Genomic DNA, 15,662 nt, shown 5'->3' with positions numbered 1-15,662 from the left:
TCCACATAGAATATAAATCTCAGTGTTTCGGTGGAGATCTCGGTTCCCTGTGAGCCGGCGAGTCTTCTCTGTGTCTTTGGTACTGTTTTGTGCATGCCTTCGAAGGAAGGTTGTGTGCTTGCAATTTTAGTTCCAAGCACCTTGAAGATTTGACACCTAGTTTGGGGATAAGATCTGGACACTCCATGCTAAGTGTTTGCTGTGTCTTTGGTAATCTCGCTCGGCCAAATAAAAAGGATCTGAACCTTTGCGGTGAACTAAGTAACCTTTGCTCCTGTGACAAACAACACTGTAAAAAAAAAAAAAAAGACTAAACACACACACAGGGACAAGCTTGAAACATTAGATGACACAATTCTTACTTCTTAGAAAGATAGATATACAGATATATAGATACATAGACAGATAGACAGATAGATAGATAGATAGATAGATAGATAGATAGATAGATAGATAGATAGACAGGCAGAAAGACAGACGGACAGATCAATAGAATATAACAATGTGATATTTCTCAATTGTGGGATTGAGATTTTTGAATTAATCAGTACACAGTAACACAAGGTAAACTATCAAGATATTAAGAGCAAATTGACAAGAATAAAATAAACATTGATTAGTGATGATGATGATGATTTGCTACTGACAAATTGAATGCTGATTGCCAATCATGAAAATGAAAAGTACATTTTTGTTGTTTGTGTTTTAGGCTGTTTGGAGATGACACCCTGTCTGCCCCTGCTGCTGCTGCTGCTGCTGGGAATATGTCATCTAGGAATGACTGTAAGATGACTATCTATCTACCTATCTACCTATCTATCTATCTATCTATCTATCTACCTATCTACCTATCTATCTATCTATCTATCTATCTATCTGTCTATCTATCTATCTATCTATCTATCTACCTATCTATCTATCTATCTACCTATCTATCCATCCATCCATCCATCTATTTATCTATCTAATTATCTTAATATAGTAGGCAATTATTTATTGATCTATTGCTTTAAGATGGAAAGTTTCAATTTCCACCACCCTCCTCCCCCCCAGCAGGACCTCAGCACAGCCCCAGTAGCCGCTGGCCCCACTGGCCCCACTGGCCCCACTGGCACCGCTGGCCTTGCGAATGAAGGCAAAGAGGAAGAGGAAGAAGTGGAGACCTGTGGAAAGGACCCTATTTTTAAACCCGAGGCTCTCCGGCTGATAGGGGGCGCTGTGGAGCGACTGGGCGTCCAGCTCCTGGAGAAGCTCCCCGCTGGGCCACAGCAGCCAAATGTCATCATATCACCTCTCAGCCTCTCCCTGGCCCTGGCACAGCTGGCCCTAGGTCTGCCTGGGGGTCTCATGCTTCATAATAGGCCTCATTCACGAACAGTGCACCGCACAGATCTGTGCTCAGATCATGCAGACGCACGTTCTAAGCTATAATCCGGGATCCACCAATATTATCTTACTGACAAATTTAAAATGGCCCCGGACCACAATGCACCACGACATTCCAGGAACCTTAAATTGACTCTGTTGTATGTGCATTTGGTTAACTTTGCACACGCAGTCTATAAATATCATATTAAGCGCCAAGAAGGTGTGGTAATGGCATATTTACCTTTATGGATATACTTATATATATACTATGTAGGTGCGAATGCACCTTAGAGAGAGAGCGCATCTTTAGAGATCGCCAGGACCTGTTTAGTTAGTGATCAATGGCTGATCATTTGGTTTTCACTGGCAAGAGAAACCTTTCTTTTATTGTGATTTATTATCATTTTCATTCTATTATTATATACTGTATGTAATAACCTGGAGCCGCAACTCAACCACCAGACCAACCACGCCCTTGTCCAAGTCCTTGCATCATCAGCTTCCTGGCTATAAGCACCAAACAGCCTCCCTTCAAAAAGAAACTTTTATATCAATTCACTTTTTTTTCCAATTTCATCCCGAGCGCAAACCCAAGGGGACACGACATCCACTGCCTCCGTTACCACGGTGACTCGGCTCCTCCCCTTTGTTTAGCTCCAGGCAACTGCAGCAAGTTTCTTATATGGAGAAATCGAGGCGTAGTTTATGCCAGTTGGAAGTTGCCTGTCCATTTAGAACGGTTCAGATTCATCAATATACACACGCGGGTAAAAACAAATGTGGCTGGGTCTGCGGAGGTCACCAAGGAAGAACATTTCGACGTGAATGAGCCCCATTGAGCTGGTATTAATGAATGTTCATTATTAACATCTCATTGACTGTCAAACAGCTGACTGAGAGCGCTAGCGCTTGGAGTTGTGATGTGGATGCCTCAGTACAAAAACTCGTACATTTAATTAGGTGTGTGAGCCTCATGCATCTATGAGCTATAAGCCCAATTTTCCAGCCTCGACAATAACAAGGCAATCGACCGGCGCCGTCGTCAATGTAGTAGCTGCATTCCTTCCATGATTATGCTCTCCCTCCTTGTTGCTATATCATGTACTAACACGTCGCCGAAGCAAGCACATTACTGTCCTCGTAGTAAGCTAAGCCAGTTGTAGATATAGGTCTTACCTTAAGCCCCTGGTTTGTTATAAGGATTTGCCACAATCCAGGTGTTAGCTTAGTGTGAAGCCCATGTGATAACAAACGTCTGCTCATGCAATCTCATGATAGAGCGTTGGTGTTTACACGCATACCGCCTGCTTCTCCGTTGCAGAGCAGTGCGCTGGTTCATCTTCAGCGTTCTGTCGGGCCGCGCAACTCATGTTGTTAGCGCTGCATTGTTTGGCAGGTGCTCGTAACGATACAGAAAGGCTGCTGCTGACCAGCATTCATGGCACCAACATCCCCTGCTACCACCACACCCTGGAGAGGCTGCTGCGGCACCTGAGCAACACCACCCTGCAAGTAGCATCACGGATGTATCTGCGAAAAGGTGTGTGTGCGTGTGTGTGCGTGCATGTCTGTGTTAACACTCGACACTAAGATTAAATGCTAAATCGGTGAAAGAGCTGCGACTATTTTTCTGTCCTTGCTGTGCTCTCTCTCCCCTCGGCTCTCCCTCTCTCCCACAGGGTTCGATGTGAAGTTGGCCTTTGTTGAAGAATCCCTGGCCAGGTACAAAGCAGAACAAAAGCAAAATTCCCTTAAAGTGCATATGGGTTATCAAGTAACTACAGACTGTAGAGCGTCTTCTGTGGATGAAGGCCAAAAACCTGCTAAAGTTGTGATAGTACTTAAGTCGTAAGTTTAGTAGTGATCATAGCGCAAGCAGTCGATCTGCGATTGTAATGACATCATGTTTTCCAAAATGAAAGCAATAATGTGAAACGGTTAACATCGTTTGTGTCCACCCGGTTTGGTCCGACAAACTGTTCAGGTCAAAATTTGCGACAAGATGTGTTTGTGCGTCAGGTACCGCTCATCTCCCGCCCCCCTGCTGTCGGTGGACGAGATCAACCAATGGGTGAAGAACGCCACCAACGGCCACATCGCCAACTTCCTGGAAAGCGTTCCTCACGACGTGGTGCTTATGCTGGTCAATGCCATGTTCTTCAAAGGTAACCTGTGTTCCAAAACCATCGCAGAGGAATGCTCACAACAAGGTCATTTCAGCGGAGACTCAAAGTAGCACGAGTAGAGGGTAGAAACGGGATGGACGTCAAAAATGAAATCTTTTAATGTTTCTAACCGTTTCCTTCCATGTGTTCCAGGAGTGTGGCAGAATCGCTTCGACCCCCAGGCGACAACTAAAGGGGTGTTCTACCTAGACAATCAGAACTCAGTGTCGGTGGACATGATGAAGTCTGCTCAGTACCCACTCCGCCTGCTGGATGAGCCTGAGCTGGAGGCACAGGTACCCGCGGCCACGTTCGAGCGAGGCTGCTCACCTCCCACCTCCTGCCACCTTCCCAGGGGTCGCCGCCCAAAACAGAAAGAAAGATTTCCATTTCCTTTTTTTTGCCCAGGTTGCCAGTTTTCCCTTCAAGGGCAACATCAGTTTCCTGGTTGTGCAGCCGTTGCCGGGCAAAGGGAACGTGTCGTCTCTGCTTTCCAAGCTGAACATCTCAGATCTGTACAGACGGCTGCCCCCCGAGAGGAAGATGCAGGTCAACCTTCCCAAGTTTAGACTGCAATACCGCCAGGAGCTCCAGGAGGCACTCACGGGCTTGGGTAAGATAACAGAGTTGAGTCACCATGGAAGCCCCAAGTTGGGGTTAGAGAAGGGGGTGGTGATGGGAGTGAGCGATGCTCATGGAGCGCTGCATTGGTAAGATTACTACTTCAGCCTAGGACATATTGTGTGTAATCACCGGGTGCGTTGCATTGACATTTCACTGCATATATGTATGAAAGTATGTGTATGTACGTGACGAATAAACCTCTTGAATCTTGAATCTTGAATTAGTGAAAACAGCAATTTCGACTGATAAAGGAATGCAGAACAAAAAGGATAATAGCAATGTGTGAGTCAGGTGTATGTGTGAACCATTGCAGTGGCCCTTCAAATAATTGGATAAGTAATAATAATAATAATAATCATAATTTAGGACCAGAAACCTTAGCAGTCCTGAAAAGAGTTCTTGGTTGTTTTCCCGCCACATGCAGGGACCGTGGCGACGGAAGCAAAAAAGGGGGCATAATGTTGAAATGTTTTGAGTCTTTAAAGCCAATGCATTCTTTTATTTTGAAATTTACTTCTTTGAATTTGTGACGTTGAAATAAATCTGGCCGTGCTCTGATTGGCCAGAAGTTGGCTTGATCGCGTTCAGGCTCGATCGCCTACACTTGACTATCCTTGGCAACCTGAACGCTGCAACTGTGTTTTTTCCGTATTTAATTTTGACCGATCCAATTGGAGCAGTCTGAATATAGTATTGTGAATATCTGCAACTGGAATTTTTGGAACGTATTTGAAATCGAGTTTTTTGAAATGTCAAAAATTGAAATGTCACATTTAAATTTCAGGGAGGTGAATTCAAAACAAATCAATTCGGAAACCTTGTTTTGAAAGTGAAATGATTAAGTGTTACCAATTCAAAGTAGTTTTAATTTCAGTATTTAAAAAAAACATCAATGGCTTTAAATATTCAAAAGCACTACGGCACTTATTTGTTGCCATACGTGGCGATCAGGAGGAGACGGCGGAAAATGTGCAGCCGTTACCGGTATTGGTCGTCGGCTGTTACCAGAAAAACAGCCCCCACAAAAAATGCGAGGAACGAGCCAAGGAACCAATTTCCGAACCAAGTTCCTGAAACGGTTCCAAAAAAGCCCCGTAGAGAATGAGCTCATTTTAATTTGTTATTCCAACTCCCCATCATTGATTCATATTTATCCCATCGCAGCCCTGCTTTTCCTTTTGCACCACCTCTTCTCCACCTCCTCCTCTCCCGTCTTCAGGTCTGGGCTCTCTGTTCTCCGGTCCCGACCTCTCCAGGATCTCCGACCTTCCCCTGAAGGTCACGGGCGTGCTGCACGCCAGCGAGGTGGAGCTCAGCGAGGAGGGCGCCGAGGCGTCAGCCGCCACCGTGATCACGGCCATGCGCTCCGTCTCCCTCTTCTCCCTCAACACGCCCTTCCTGTTCGCCCTGGTGGACGACGCCTCCCTGGCGCCCTTCTTTCTGGGCGTGGTCACGAACCCCGCCCCGGACGACGCTCCCATGGCCAACGACGACCCCAGTGGCAACGTCACCCAGAGGGAAGAGCCCGTTTCTGACAATAGCGAGACAAAAGCTTTGCACAGCCCGCAGAGCGACGACCCCTTGGCCCGTCCATCGGACTGCAGCGTGGAGCCGTGCGCCGCCACCACCAATGAGACCGAGCGGAAGCCGTGTCTAAACGGATCCGGGGTGACGGTGGTTGAAAATGAGCAGCGAGAAAAGGAGGGATGTCCCAACCCGTCCAACTCTGTCGCTGCCTGAAAGCCTGTCGTTTCCCCTGTAATAAAAGCCTCTCGCGGAGCACAGCCAGAAGGACCATCACGTAGAACTTCACTGAAGTCAAGCTAGAATCTATTTAAGGTGCTCACAGTAAAGACAGAACCAAATGCCGAGCGCACATTCAAAAATGTTTTCACAAAACGGATAGAGTAACACATTTAAATACAAACATAAAAATAATAGAAGTTCACGGTCAAACTTTTTAACAAAACATTGTAAAAAAAATACTTGGGTTGAATATTTTTAGGGAACTTGTATATCTAATAATAATGTATATGCATAATGCATGCACGACAGGGTTTTAATGTTATGCCTTGAATAGGACACCGGCACTGCAAGTTCATCAACCCAATAATTAGCCCAGTGACACACGATTCCTTTGTAAACATACAAGATCAAAATTGTAGGTATTTTTTTTACCCAAAATGGGACAATAATCATGTCCTATTAAACTAAGGATAAAGAGTGACACATGAGGTATTTCTGTGTTATAAAAATATGTTTTATTTTTAATTGTTTTGAAGAATTCAAGCCATTTTTATCTGGAATAAAACGATTTTATTTTGTGGTTGTTGTTTTTTTTTTTGTTTTTGTTTTTTCCCCCAAATAAATAAAACCCCTTTATTTTACATTCATGTGGATTTTCTTGATTTCATATTGACATTTATTTCTATATCAATTTTTTTCTAATCATTGTTTTTAAATATATTTCTTTATTCATATTATAGGTATATATCGTTTTATAATAACTGTTTTGTATATTTCAAAATATATATTTGCTATTATTTTATATATATATATATATATTATCATTTTTTGTAAAAAAAAACCTAAATTCTATTGATGCGTTAGCACGTTTTGGGGGTTTTGACGTCAGAGGTGGGCGGGGCTGGGGCAGGACGCGCTGGCTGCGCTCCGTCACTGGAAGCTCTGACGCGCGACGTGGAAGATCAACAGAGGTGAGCGCCTTAAAACCTTCTTTTTACCTTATTGTAGAACACATTTTGATGTGCAAATCAGTTTTTTTTTCCCCACAATAAAACCGTGTCAATATAAAGTTGGATTTACATAGGATATACATTTATTTTTTTACAAACTTAAATTCATATTTATCATCCATAGTATAAACCAATGTTAATGGATTTTACTGCAGAAGGGAACTATAGGCTTCTTAACTTTAATGGAAGTTAGTAGATGGTTAGGAAGTTTATTTATAAATAAATCAATCAATCAATCAATCAAGAAATAATAAAAAAAAAAGTAAAATAAGTACAATTAACAAGTTATTATAAGTATAAGTCGTTGATTGGATCTCACTTTTGTAAATTTGCAGCTTTTTGTCGAGATAAAAATGTTATAGATACAGCTGTGCCAAAGACCAACCTACCTCCCACAGTTGTGTAATTCTTCCAGTTTCTTAGTAGGTCAATAAAAGGGTTAACCCCAACCCTAACAGAAAACAAAGCAGAATGGTGTATCCGATTTTAAATCATTTTGGATAGGCAGTATACAGTATACCACTTTTTTTTTTTTTTAAGATTTGGAATAGGCTGCTTCTGGAGAAATGCAGAGGCATGGAAAAGACAGACAGACAGACAGACAGACAGACAGACAGAGTAGTTGTCCTTTAAGAAATGGGAATGTGGTCGTTTTCTGTCAGGTATGCTTTGCAACACAAAGCCCGGAGGAGGGTTGATGTTCTGGCTGCCAAAGGTTTCAGCCGAGAAGCATCATTAGTCTGTGGAATTTTCCACTGGCACCATCGGTCCCGGGTCCAGCTCCACCGCAACCCAGAGCGCAGGCAGAGACAAAGTTGTTTGGGGGCTTCTTGCTCTGCCCTTCTACGTTCTGCGTAGGAAACGGGTGTGCGCCAAGCTGATGCAAACCAACATTGGCCCGGCTGCGTTGTCGCCAGTGTTGTCACTGGCGACTTTTGCTTGGCTTGCGAAAGACCGCGAAATATGTTCAGAGTCGGGGCCAAGGGTCACCGGCGGTGAGGCTGCAGCTTCTGCGGTTATTTGAACTGTGAGGTGAGAGCGCGGCTCTGCAAAAAAAACCGTCAGGTCCCAGCAGGGGAAGGGGGGAGTGGGGGGGGGCACTTGGACAGAAATGAATCACGTGGATTTCAACTTTATTTGTGTTTGCCAAGAAGGCACAGAGAGGTTTGGACGTCTCTGACTGAGATCCAAATCCAAAACACAACTGGGAAGGCAGATGGGAGGAAGGCGAACGGTGGGACGGCTGATGGCGGTGAAACGTGAGAGTCTGGGCCAAACTCCAACCAAAGAAGAGAAGAGAAGAAGAGGAGGAGTGAGAAGGGGAGGAGGAGGAGGAGGAGGAGGAGGAGGAAGGGAGCAGCTCGAAGGGCGTCGGTGGTAGAGAAGCTAAATGCAAACCAGATGATTTGAAGAAGAGCGGCTGTGTGTGTGTGTGTGTGTGTGTGTGTGTGTGTGTGTGTGTGTGTGTGTGTGTGTGTGTGTGTGTGTGTGTGTGTGTGATGTCGACCACTTGGGTTTGGTTTTGCAACACATGCGAGACAAATTATTTTTGATAAAAACCACATTTATGTCAGTTTCAGGATGAAGTGGATGCAGATCCTGTTGTTTTTAGGAGCCCTCCTTTCCACCGGTAAAACTCAGCTGGTGAGATCACTATTACCTTTTTTAATCCATCTATCTATCTATCTATCTATCTATCTATCGATCCATCCATCCATCCATCCATCCATCTATCTATCTATCCATCCATCCATCCATCCATCCATCCATCTATCCATCTATCTGTCTGTCTGTCTGTCTGTCCATCTATCTATCTATCTATCTATCTATCTATCTATCTATCGATCCATCCATCCATCCATCTATCTATCGATCCATCCATCCATCCATCCATCCATCTATCCATCTATCCATCTATCTGTCTGTCTGTCTGTCTGTCTGTCTATCATCCATCCATCCATCTATCTATCTATCTATCTATCTATCTGTCTGTCTATCTATCTATCTATCTATCTATCTATCTATCTATCTGTCTGTCTGTCTGTCTGTCTATCATCCATCCATCCATCCATCCGTCTGTCTGTCTATCATCCATCCATCCGTCTATCTATCTATCTGTCTGTCCATCTGTCTGTCTGTCTGTCTGTCTATCTATCTATCTATCCATCCATCCATCCATCCATCCATCCATCCGTCTGTCTGTCTGTCTGTCTGTCTGTCTATCATCCATCCATCCGTCTATCTATCTATCTGTCTGTCCATCTGTCTGTCTGTCTGTCTGTCTGTCTGTCTATCCATCCATCCATCCATCTATCTATCTGTCTGTATGTCTATCTGTCTGTCTGTCTGTCTGTCTACCTCAGGTGGACGTGGAGGAGACAGCAGCAGGGGAGGAGGAACATGTGGAGCTCTTCACCACGCCCAGAACCAAGATGGCCGCCGCCACCTCTGACTTCGGCTACAATCTGTTCCGCGCCCTCGTCGGTCGAGACGCCGCCGCCAACGTCCACCTGGCGCCCATCAGCATCTCTGCGGGGCTGACGCAGCTGTCCCTGGGTCAGTCACTCGCCGATACGTGGCTTCCGAGTCGTCAGGGCGACGGAGGCCAAGCTGCGTGGGATTTCAAAAGCAGAACAAACCAAAGATGTGTTCCGCAGGCCCCCCTCCACCTGCTACAGCTGCACCTTATTTAGCCAAGAGCTGCTAAAAATCGTTTTTGAGAATGAGTCATGTGGTAATGATTGTGCTTTTCCCCCCAAAATATTATGTGCCATTGGAGATATTTTGATAAAAATGATTTTGTGTTTCTGTTCTCAATCATTAAAACATGGTGCGGCTGTAGCTCAACGCGCCGCTTTTTTCAAATTACATTTCTTTCGCGTCAAACTTGGGTGCATTTCAAAAATTTGCGATCGATCGCGGCAATGTCGTGCGATTAACCGCGACTGATGCGGCGCGAACACGGTGAGCTCAGATGAACGTCGGTGCCAGCGTATTGTTCTGTGGTGACTGACTCCGACGCCGCACAAGGTGGCGGTCGGAGCCCCCCCCCCCTGGCTCCTCTGCCTCGCCCGGCGCTCGGGAGCTCACGCCTCGCGGCTGTTTCTTTTTGTTTTTTTTAAACCCCCCCCCCTCTCCCCCCAGGAGGGTCCGAGCGGGCGCAGAGGCAGCTGTTCAGGGCCCTGCGCTACCACGGCCTCCAGGACCCCCAGCTCCACAACACGCTGAGGGATCTGCTGGCCTCCGTCACCGCATCTGGGAAGGGGCTCAGCGCCGCCGTCCGCATTTACCTGGCCAACCGTGAGTCAGTCTGTCTGTCTGTCTGTCTGAGTGTGCGGTCTAACTGATATGTTAGATATGAAGTGTGAGTGGTCTCACCCCGCGGCTCTTAGACCCCATTTGATAAGGTTTTGTCTCTGGGTTCCCCAATCACAGGAGATTTTTATTGTTAGACGCGATTTAGCTAAAACTCCCATCATCGATCTCAACCATCGTTGGGGGGATGAGCGCAAAGTCTTTGAAGGGGCCCCCTGGAGCCTCTTGAAGGGCCTCTGGACCCCACGTTGAGAACCGTTGATCTAACCCACCCACTCTGCCTCTGCGTGCCTGCCTCAAGGTTTTCCTGTGTGTGTGTGTGTGTGTGTGTGTGTGTGTGTGTGTGTGTGTGTGTGTGTGTGTGTGTGTGTGTGTGTGTGTGTGTGTGTGTGTGTGTGTGTCTTCGGGCCCTGATACACGTAGCAACTTTTACATCAACATCAACCGACAACATCGTCCTCAATCAGCATCATGATGACATGGCAACAGGCCTATGGGCAACACAGCAACTGTCATATGGAATTTCAGCCAATCAGAACCTAGAAACACAACAGATCAATCGAGTACGTCTGTTTCATCAAAGCTTTGTAATTGTATTGCTATTAGTGCTATTCAAATCATACCTGTACACCTGCCACAGTCATTTAAATTTATTGAAACTGATCACAACAATCAAAAGAGCATGAATAAATAATAAATACAAATAAAATACTGATTTTCCTCCACTTTGCCAACTGAATGTAGAGTTTCCATCATTTTTTTTATCTTTAACTTTATCGTCGGGTATATGTTTTAGCTGTTAATGTAATTGAAGAAACTAGCATGTGGTGAGGAACTTTCTCTCCAAGCTGGTCTACTTGATAGTTTAAAATTTGGGAAGGGATTGTTCTCTCCGTCTAACCACGGCTGTGGCGTTACCGTAGCAACAAGTAGTCCTGTAGCTCAGCGATTCCCAACCTATGGGCCTCGAGGGTATTGTAAGTGGGCACCAAATCATGGGAAAAACACAGACTTCATTGAAAAAATAAATACAAAATTATTAATTACAAAAATGTTTTTAAATGTTAAAAAAATCAAAATAAAATCATTCACGGTATTTTTTCTTTAAAACCTTCAAAAATGCATCAAATGCAAATTCAATTATTATTTTTATTATTATGATTATTATTATTATATTCATCATTATCAATTGTGATTGATACCTGTGGCCAGCGTACCCTATTGTTAAGGTGATAATAAGAACTCTCACCGCACCACGGCCAGAAAGACTCCCAGAGCCCTAACCCTCCCTGGGCCCTAACCCTAACTCTAACCCTAACCCTCCCTGGGCCCTAACCCTAACCCTAACTCTAACCCTCCCTGGGCCCTAACCCTAACCCTAACTCTAACCCTAACCCTCCCTGGGCCCTAACCCTAACCCTAACTCTAACCCTAACCCACCCTGGGCCCTAACCCTAACCCTCCCTGGGCCCTAACCCTAACTCTAACCCTAACCCTCCCTGGGCCCTCGCCCGTTGGTAGAGACTCCCGCGTTGTTAGTTTGTGGGATCGGGGCGTGAAGCAGGCTTCAAAGTTAAGACCTCGTTCTCCCCTGTGTGCACGTGTGTCTCTTCAGGGCTGCGTCTGAAGCAGAGTTTCTTCGGCCTGGTGGAGAACCGGTACGGCGTGAGGCCCATGACTCTGGTCGGCAAATTCAAGGACCAGAAGGACATCAATGACTGGGTGAAGCTGCAGACGGGTGGAAAGATCCCCGTCTTCCTGGACAAGCCCCTCTCTCGGACGCCTGGCGTCAATGTCCTGGGAGCTGCCTACTTCAAAAGTAATGGAGGACACATTTGGGATGTCAGTTGTTTTCTCATTCACTATGTAGTGGACCAACAAGGGTGTTGGCCAGTTTTTAGTGTGTCCAAATCTAAATCATAAATCTTAAGTGGGTGATTTGGATGTGTATGATTTGGAACAATTTTGGATATCTTGTAGGTAACAGTCTGACATCAACCTGAACCCTAACAAGAAACAATGAGGAATAAGGTAGAAACGATGGATTTGTTATTATATTAATGGTGCCTGTAACTGAGTGGTGAACAAGTACAATTAAATCAGTGATGACGCAGACTGCAGAGCTCATGCAATAAGTGTATTTAATTATAATAATACTCTTATGTCAGGATTAGACTTCAACGTTTCATCATCTGCTAACGTTTGGTGGTTTCTCACACAAGCCAGACTTCCTGTCTGTTTCGATTTTGTTGTCATTAATAACATTTAGTCTCAGATATTTGACATTCTGTTATTTTGTCAATCTGTCCGTCTTTGTGTGTCTGTCCATGTCCCTGTTCTCCTTGTGTGGGTGTTTTTAAGGCAAATGGGTGACTCAGTTTGGTCAGAGTGGGATGATGGAGGACTTCCAAGTCGATGGTGAAGCACCAGTCCAGGTTCCCATGATGCAACAGGATAACTACCCAATAAAGATGGGAATTGACTCCGACCTCGGCTGCACGGTGAGCTAACCCCCTAAATTGAACCAAATGATTTGAAGAAAACACTGAGCGTATGAGGTCGTCAGGTTCACGAGAAGGGGGCCAGGGGGGAAGGGGACAGTGTGTTGTCATCCGTCCTCTGTGTCCGCCGTGTACAGATCGCCCAGATCCAGATGCAGAACGACGTCAGCATGTTCGTCTTCCTGCCGGACCACGCCACCAGCAACATGACGCTCCTGGAGGAGAGCCTGACGGCCGAGTTTGTTCAGGACCTCTCCATGACCCTCCACCCGGCGCAGGTGGCCCTGACGCTGCCCGTCCTAAAACTCACCTACTCCACAGACCTGCTGCCCCTGCTCGCCGACCTGGGTGAGCGGCTCGCCACTCGGGAACCGTTCCACTGAGTACCCCCCCCCCCCCCCGAGTCAAGGTTTACTCGTGTGGCCCTTTATCGTAGTTAAAGTCTCCCCTTGTTTGGAACCCTATAACTAAGCCCTCAGATGGAAAAATTGCCAGAGGGGAAAAAGGGGGGAAACCCTTGAGAGGGGACGTACTAGAGGGTCCCGCCTTCCAGGATGGCGAGATGGGCAATGGGCGCAGGGTGCAGATGGCCCGTTAACCTGGCGCTGTCTCTACCGAGGCGGTCCTCGTCGTCGCAGTTGTAGCGAGGGTGGATGAGTTTGAGAATGCCCTCGCTCTCCTCGTCGCATCAGCCTTCTCCCCGCCGCTCCGGATGAATGTCAACGACGAACGGTGACGAGGAGCAGTCCGGGTTAGCAAGTTGCCATGGCCGCTCAGCTCTCGCGACATTGGTCTTAATTTCCTTCACTTCGTCGTTGTTTACCACACTCTCAGCGGGAGCCGTTTTCCCGGGTCTTTTTCTGACCAAATGGCAATTTTCGTTAGAACAATGTACTTTCAGCCTCCTTCACACGCTGTCCTATCCCCAGCCGCCCTGCTGGTGGGGAAAAAACTGCAAATCCAATCGAATCCGAAAATCGAGTGTTTTCATCTCCATCTTCATTGCGCTCCCTCCTTGTGCTCCTCATTCTTCTCTTTCATTTTGTCCTCTATGTCCTCACTTATTTTCCTCTAAACCTCTATCCTCCTCGCCCCAAAATAGGGCTTTCCGATTGGCTGGCGGACACCGATTTGGTGAATGTCGCGTCCCGGGCGGTGAAGCTCACCTCCGTGCACCACAGGGCCCTGATGGAGATGGCCCCCGAGGGAAACCAATACGGGAGAGGCCCTGCCTCTTCACCGCGCACACACCTGACCTACCGTGTGGACCGGCCCTTTCTCTACCTGGTGAGGGACGAGGCCTCCGGGGCCCTGCTCTTCATCGGCAAGGTGGTCAACCCAAGGACCTGAGGATATAGACACCAAGCCTGTGTGAACAACACACACACACACACACACACACACACACACACACACACACACACACACACACACACACACACACACACACACACACACACACACACACACACACACAGATACAATGACAAGCACACATGCACACACACATACAAAATTAAAGACACACCCATACAAACACACATGCACACAATGATAAACACACACACACACACACACACACACACACACACACACACACACACACACACACAGATACAATGACAAGCACACATGCACACACACATACAAAATTAAAGACACACCCATACAAACACACATGCACACAATGATAAACACACACACACACACACACACACACACACACACACACACACACACACACACACACACACACACACGGCCCTAGGAGGCGAAGTGAAGCATCAGTTGAGTGTTTGTTCAGTACAGATGGGTGGTGGGTGATGGGTGGTGAGTGGTGCGTGGTGGTGTTGCATCAGACTAGCAGTTTGCCTCTTTCTTGTCATTTTTGAGTGGGAAGAATTCAAAGTTTTCATGTTGAAACAGATCGTGATCCTAACTGTCATAAAAGTTCTTCTCGACGACAACACTCACTGAACGGAAACAGCTGTTTTCAAGCGTTCAGCGTTCCACGTGGGCTGTACTCACCCCTACACGCTACCAGCACTTCTACATTTTACTCTTTGCCGTACCGTGACTTTTTCTTCTCTGTTCTGCCTTCTCAAGTGGACAAATCAAGTGGACATATTGTGAAACAAATATGTTGTCGAGTCGGAGACACTCTTTTTCTTTTAATTATTTGAACGCACAAGCTGCGAGCTCCAGCCCTGTGTTGCCATGTTGTCGTGACGTCAGGTCTGTTATCTTGTTAAAGTCGGACGCGAGCGATGAGCTCTGAAAGTCCAGCCTAAATAGCCAACCCCCCCCCCCCCCAACACGTGAATGCATTTCTTTCCACTTCTAGTACTGGAAATGAGAGGATGTGGTAGGTCAGCTGTTTGAAAGAAATAAACACCACAGTGAAAGAGCCACCTCTGTGCTTTTTTTTTTTTTTTTTTATCTGATTAGAATATTAAAGCCCAGTCTACATATATTTTGTCACGGCTTCAGTTACTATTTGAAGATGTTTTTTTGGTCCGGGGTTGTAATAAAGTCCTTGAGGTGCAATGTCGTTTTTACGACATTGATTATGCCAGGGAAATGTACATTTAATCCAGCGTTGTTGGAAATAGACACTTGTAATAATAGATGACAATGAGATTAATAATAGAGATACAATACACAATGAGACTTAGATTATATTATATTTTAATCAGTAAAGATCACATTGAAAATAAATTATATTTGTTTTGGGCGAGGACCTTGAAGTGCTTAAAAAATTGCTTGAATTTAATTTTGCAATGCCAGGATGAGCCCCGTTTTTGACCGACGTGGTGGCAGTGATATTTGCCAGGGGGGTTATTTTTCTCAGTCGGCCGATAAAATCCCTCCAGCCTCCTCTGAGTTCAGTTCTTGTGCCACCCCCCGTGAACTGAGCAGAGCAGCAGAGACAC

General features: G+C 45.9%; 2 protein-coding genes across 3 annotated transcripts; both read left to right on the top strand.

Annotated features, from left to right (window-relative positions):
- Window positions 1–1,014: 1,014 nt before the first annotated feature.
- On the top strand, window positions 1,015–5,897 carry serpinf2a (serpin peptidase inhibitor, clade F (alpha-2 antiplasmin, pigment epithelium derived factor), member 2a; the record flags this gene model as incomplete). The annotated part of the gene is made up of 7 exons (XM_080013600.1): window positions 1,015–1,330; window positions 2,765–2,908; window positions 3,048–3,090; window positions 3,388–3,533; window positions 3,687–3,829; window positions 3,942–4,146; window positions 5,377–5,897. 7 exons carry the CDS (start codon window positions 1,015–1,017, stop codon window positions 5,895–5,897), a joined length of 1,518 nt encoding a protein of 505 aa, XP_079869726.1.
- A 947-nt stretch (window positions 5,898–6,844) lies between these two features.
- Window positions 6,845–15,140, top strand: serpinf1 (serpin peptidase inhibitor, clade F (alpha-2 antiplasmin, pigment epithelium derived factor), member 1). Of its 2 annotated transcripts, none has more exons than XM_080014171.1 (8): window positions 6,845–6,874; window positions 8,494–8,557; window positions 9,277–9,469; window positions 10,058–10,213; window positions 11,844–12,047; window positions 12,590–12,729; window positions 12,867–13,077; window positions 13,832–15,140. In XM_080014171.1, exons 2-8 carry the CDS (start codon window positions 8,495–8,497, stop codon window positions 14,077–14,079), a joined length of 1,215 nt encoding a protein of 404 aa, XP_079870297.1. In that variant the 5' UTR covers window positions 6,845–6,874; window position 8,494; the 3' UTR covers window positions 14,080–15,140. The 2 variants fall into 2 exon arrangements, with proteins under 2 accessions (XP_079870297.1, XP_079870296.1); XM_080014170.1 differs by having other exon boundaries at window positions 6,850–6,874; window positions 8,488–8,557.
- The last annotated feature ends 522 nt before the right edge of the window (window positions 15,141–15,662 follow it).

Source organism: Zeus faber (assembly GCF_960531495.2).
Source record: "Zeus faber genome assembly, chromosome: 14".
Classification (NCBI taxonomy): domain Eukaryota; kingdom Metazoa; phylum Chordata; class Actinopteri; order Zeiformes; family Zeidae; genus Zeus; species Zeus faber.
Note: the sequence above shows the minus strand (reverse complement) of the source record. Positions and strands in the feature narration are given on the sequence as shown.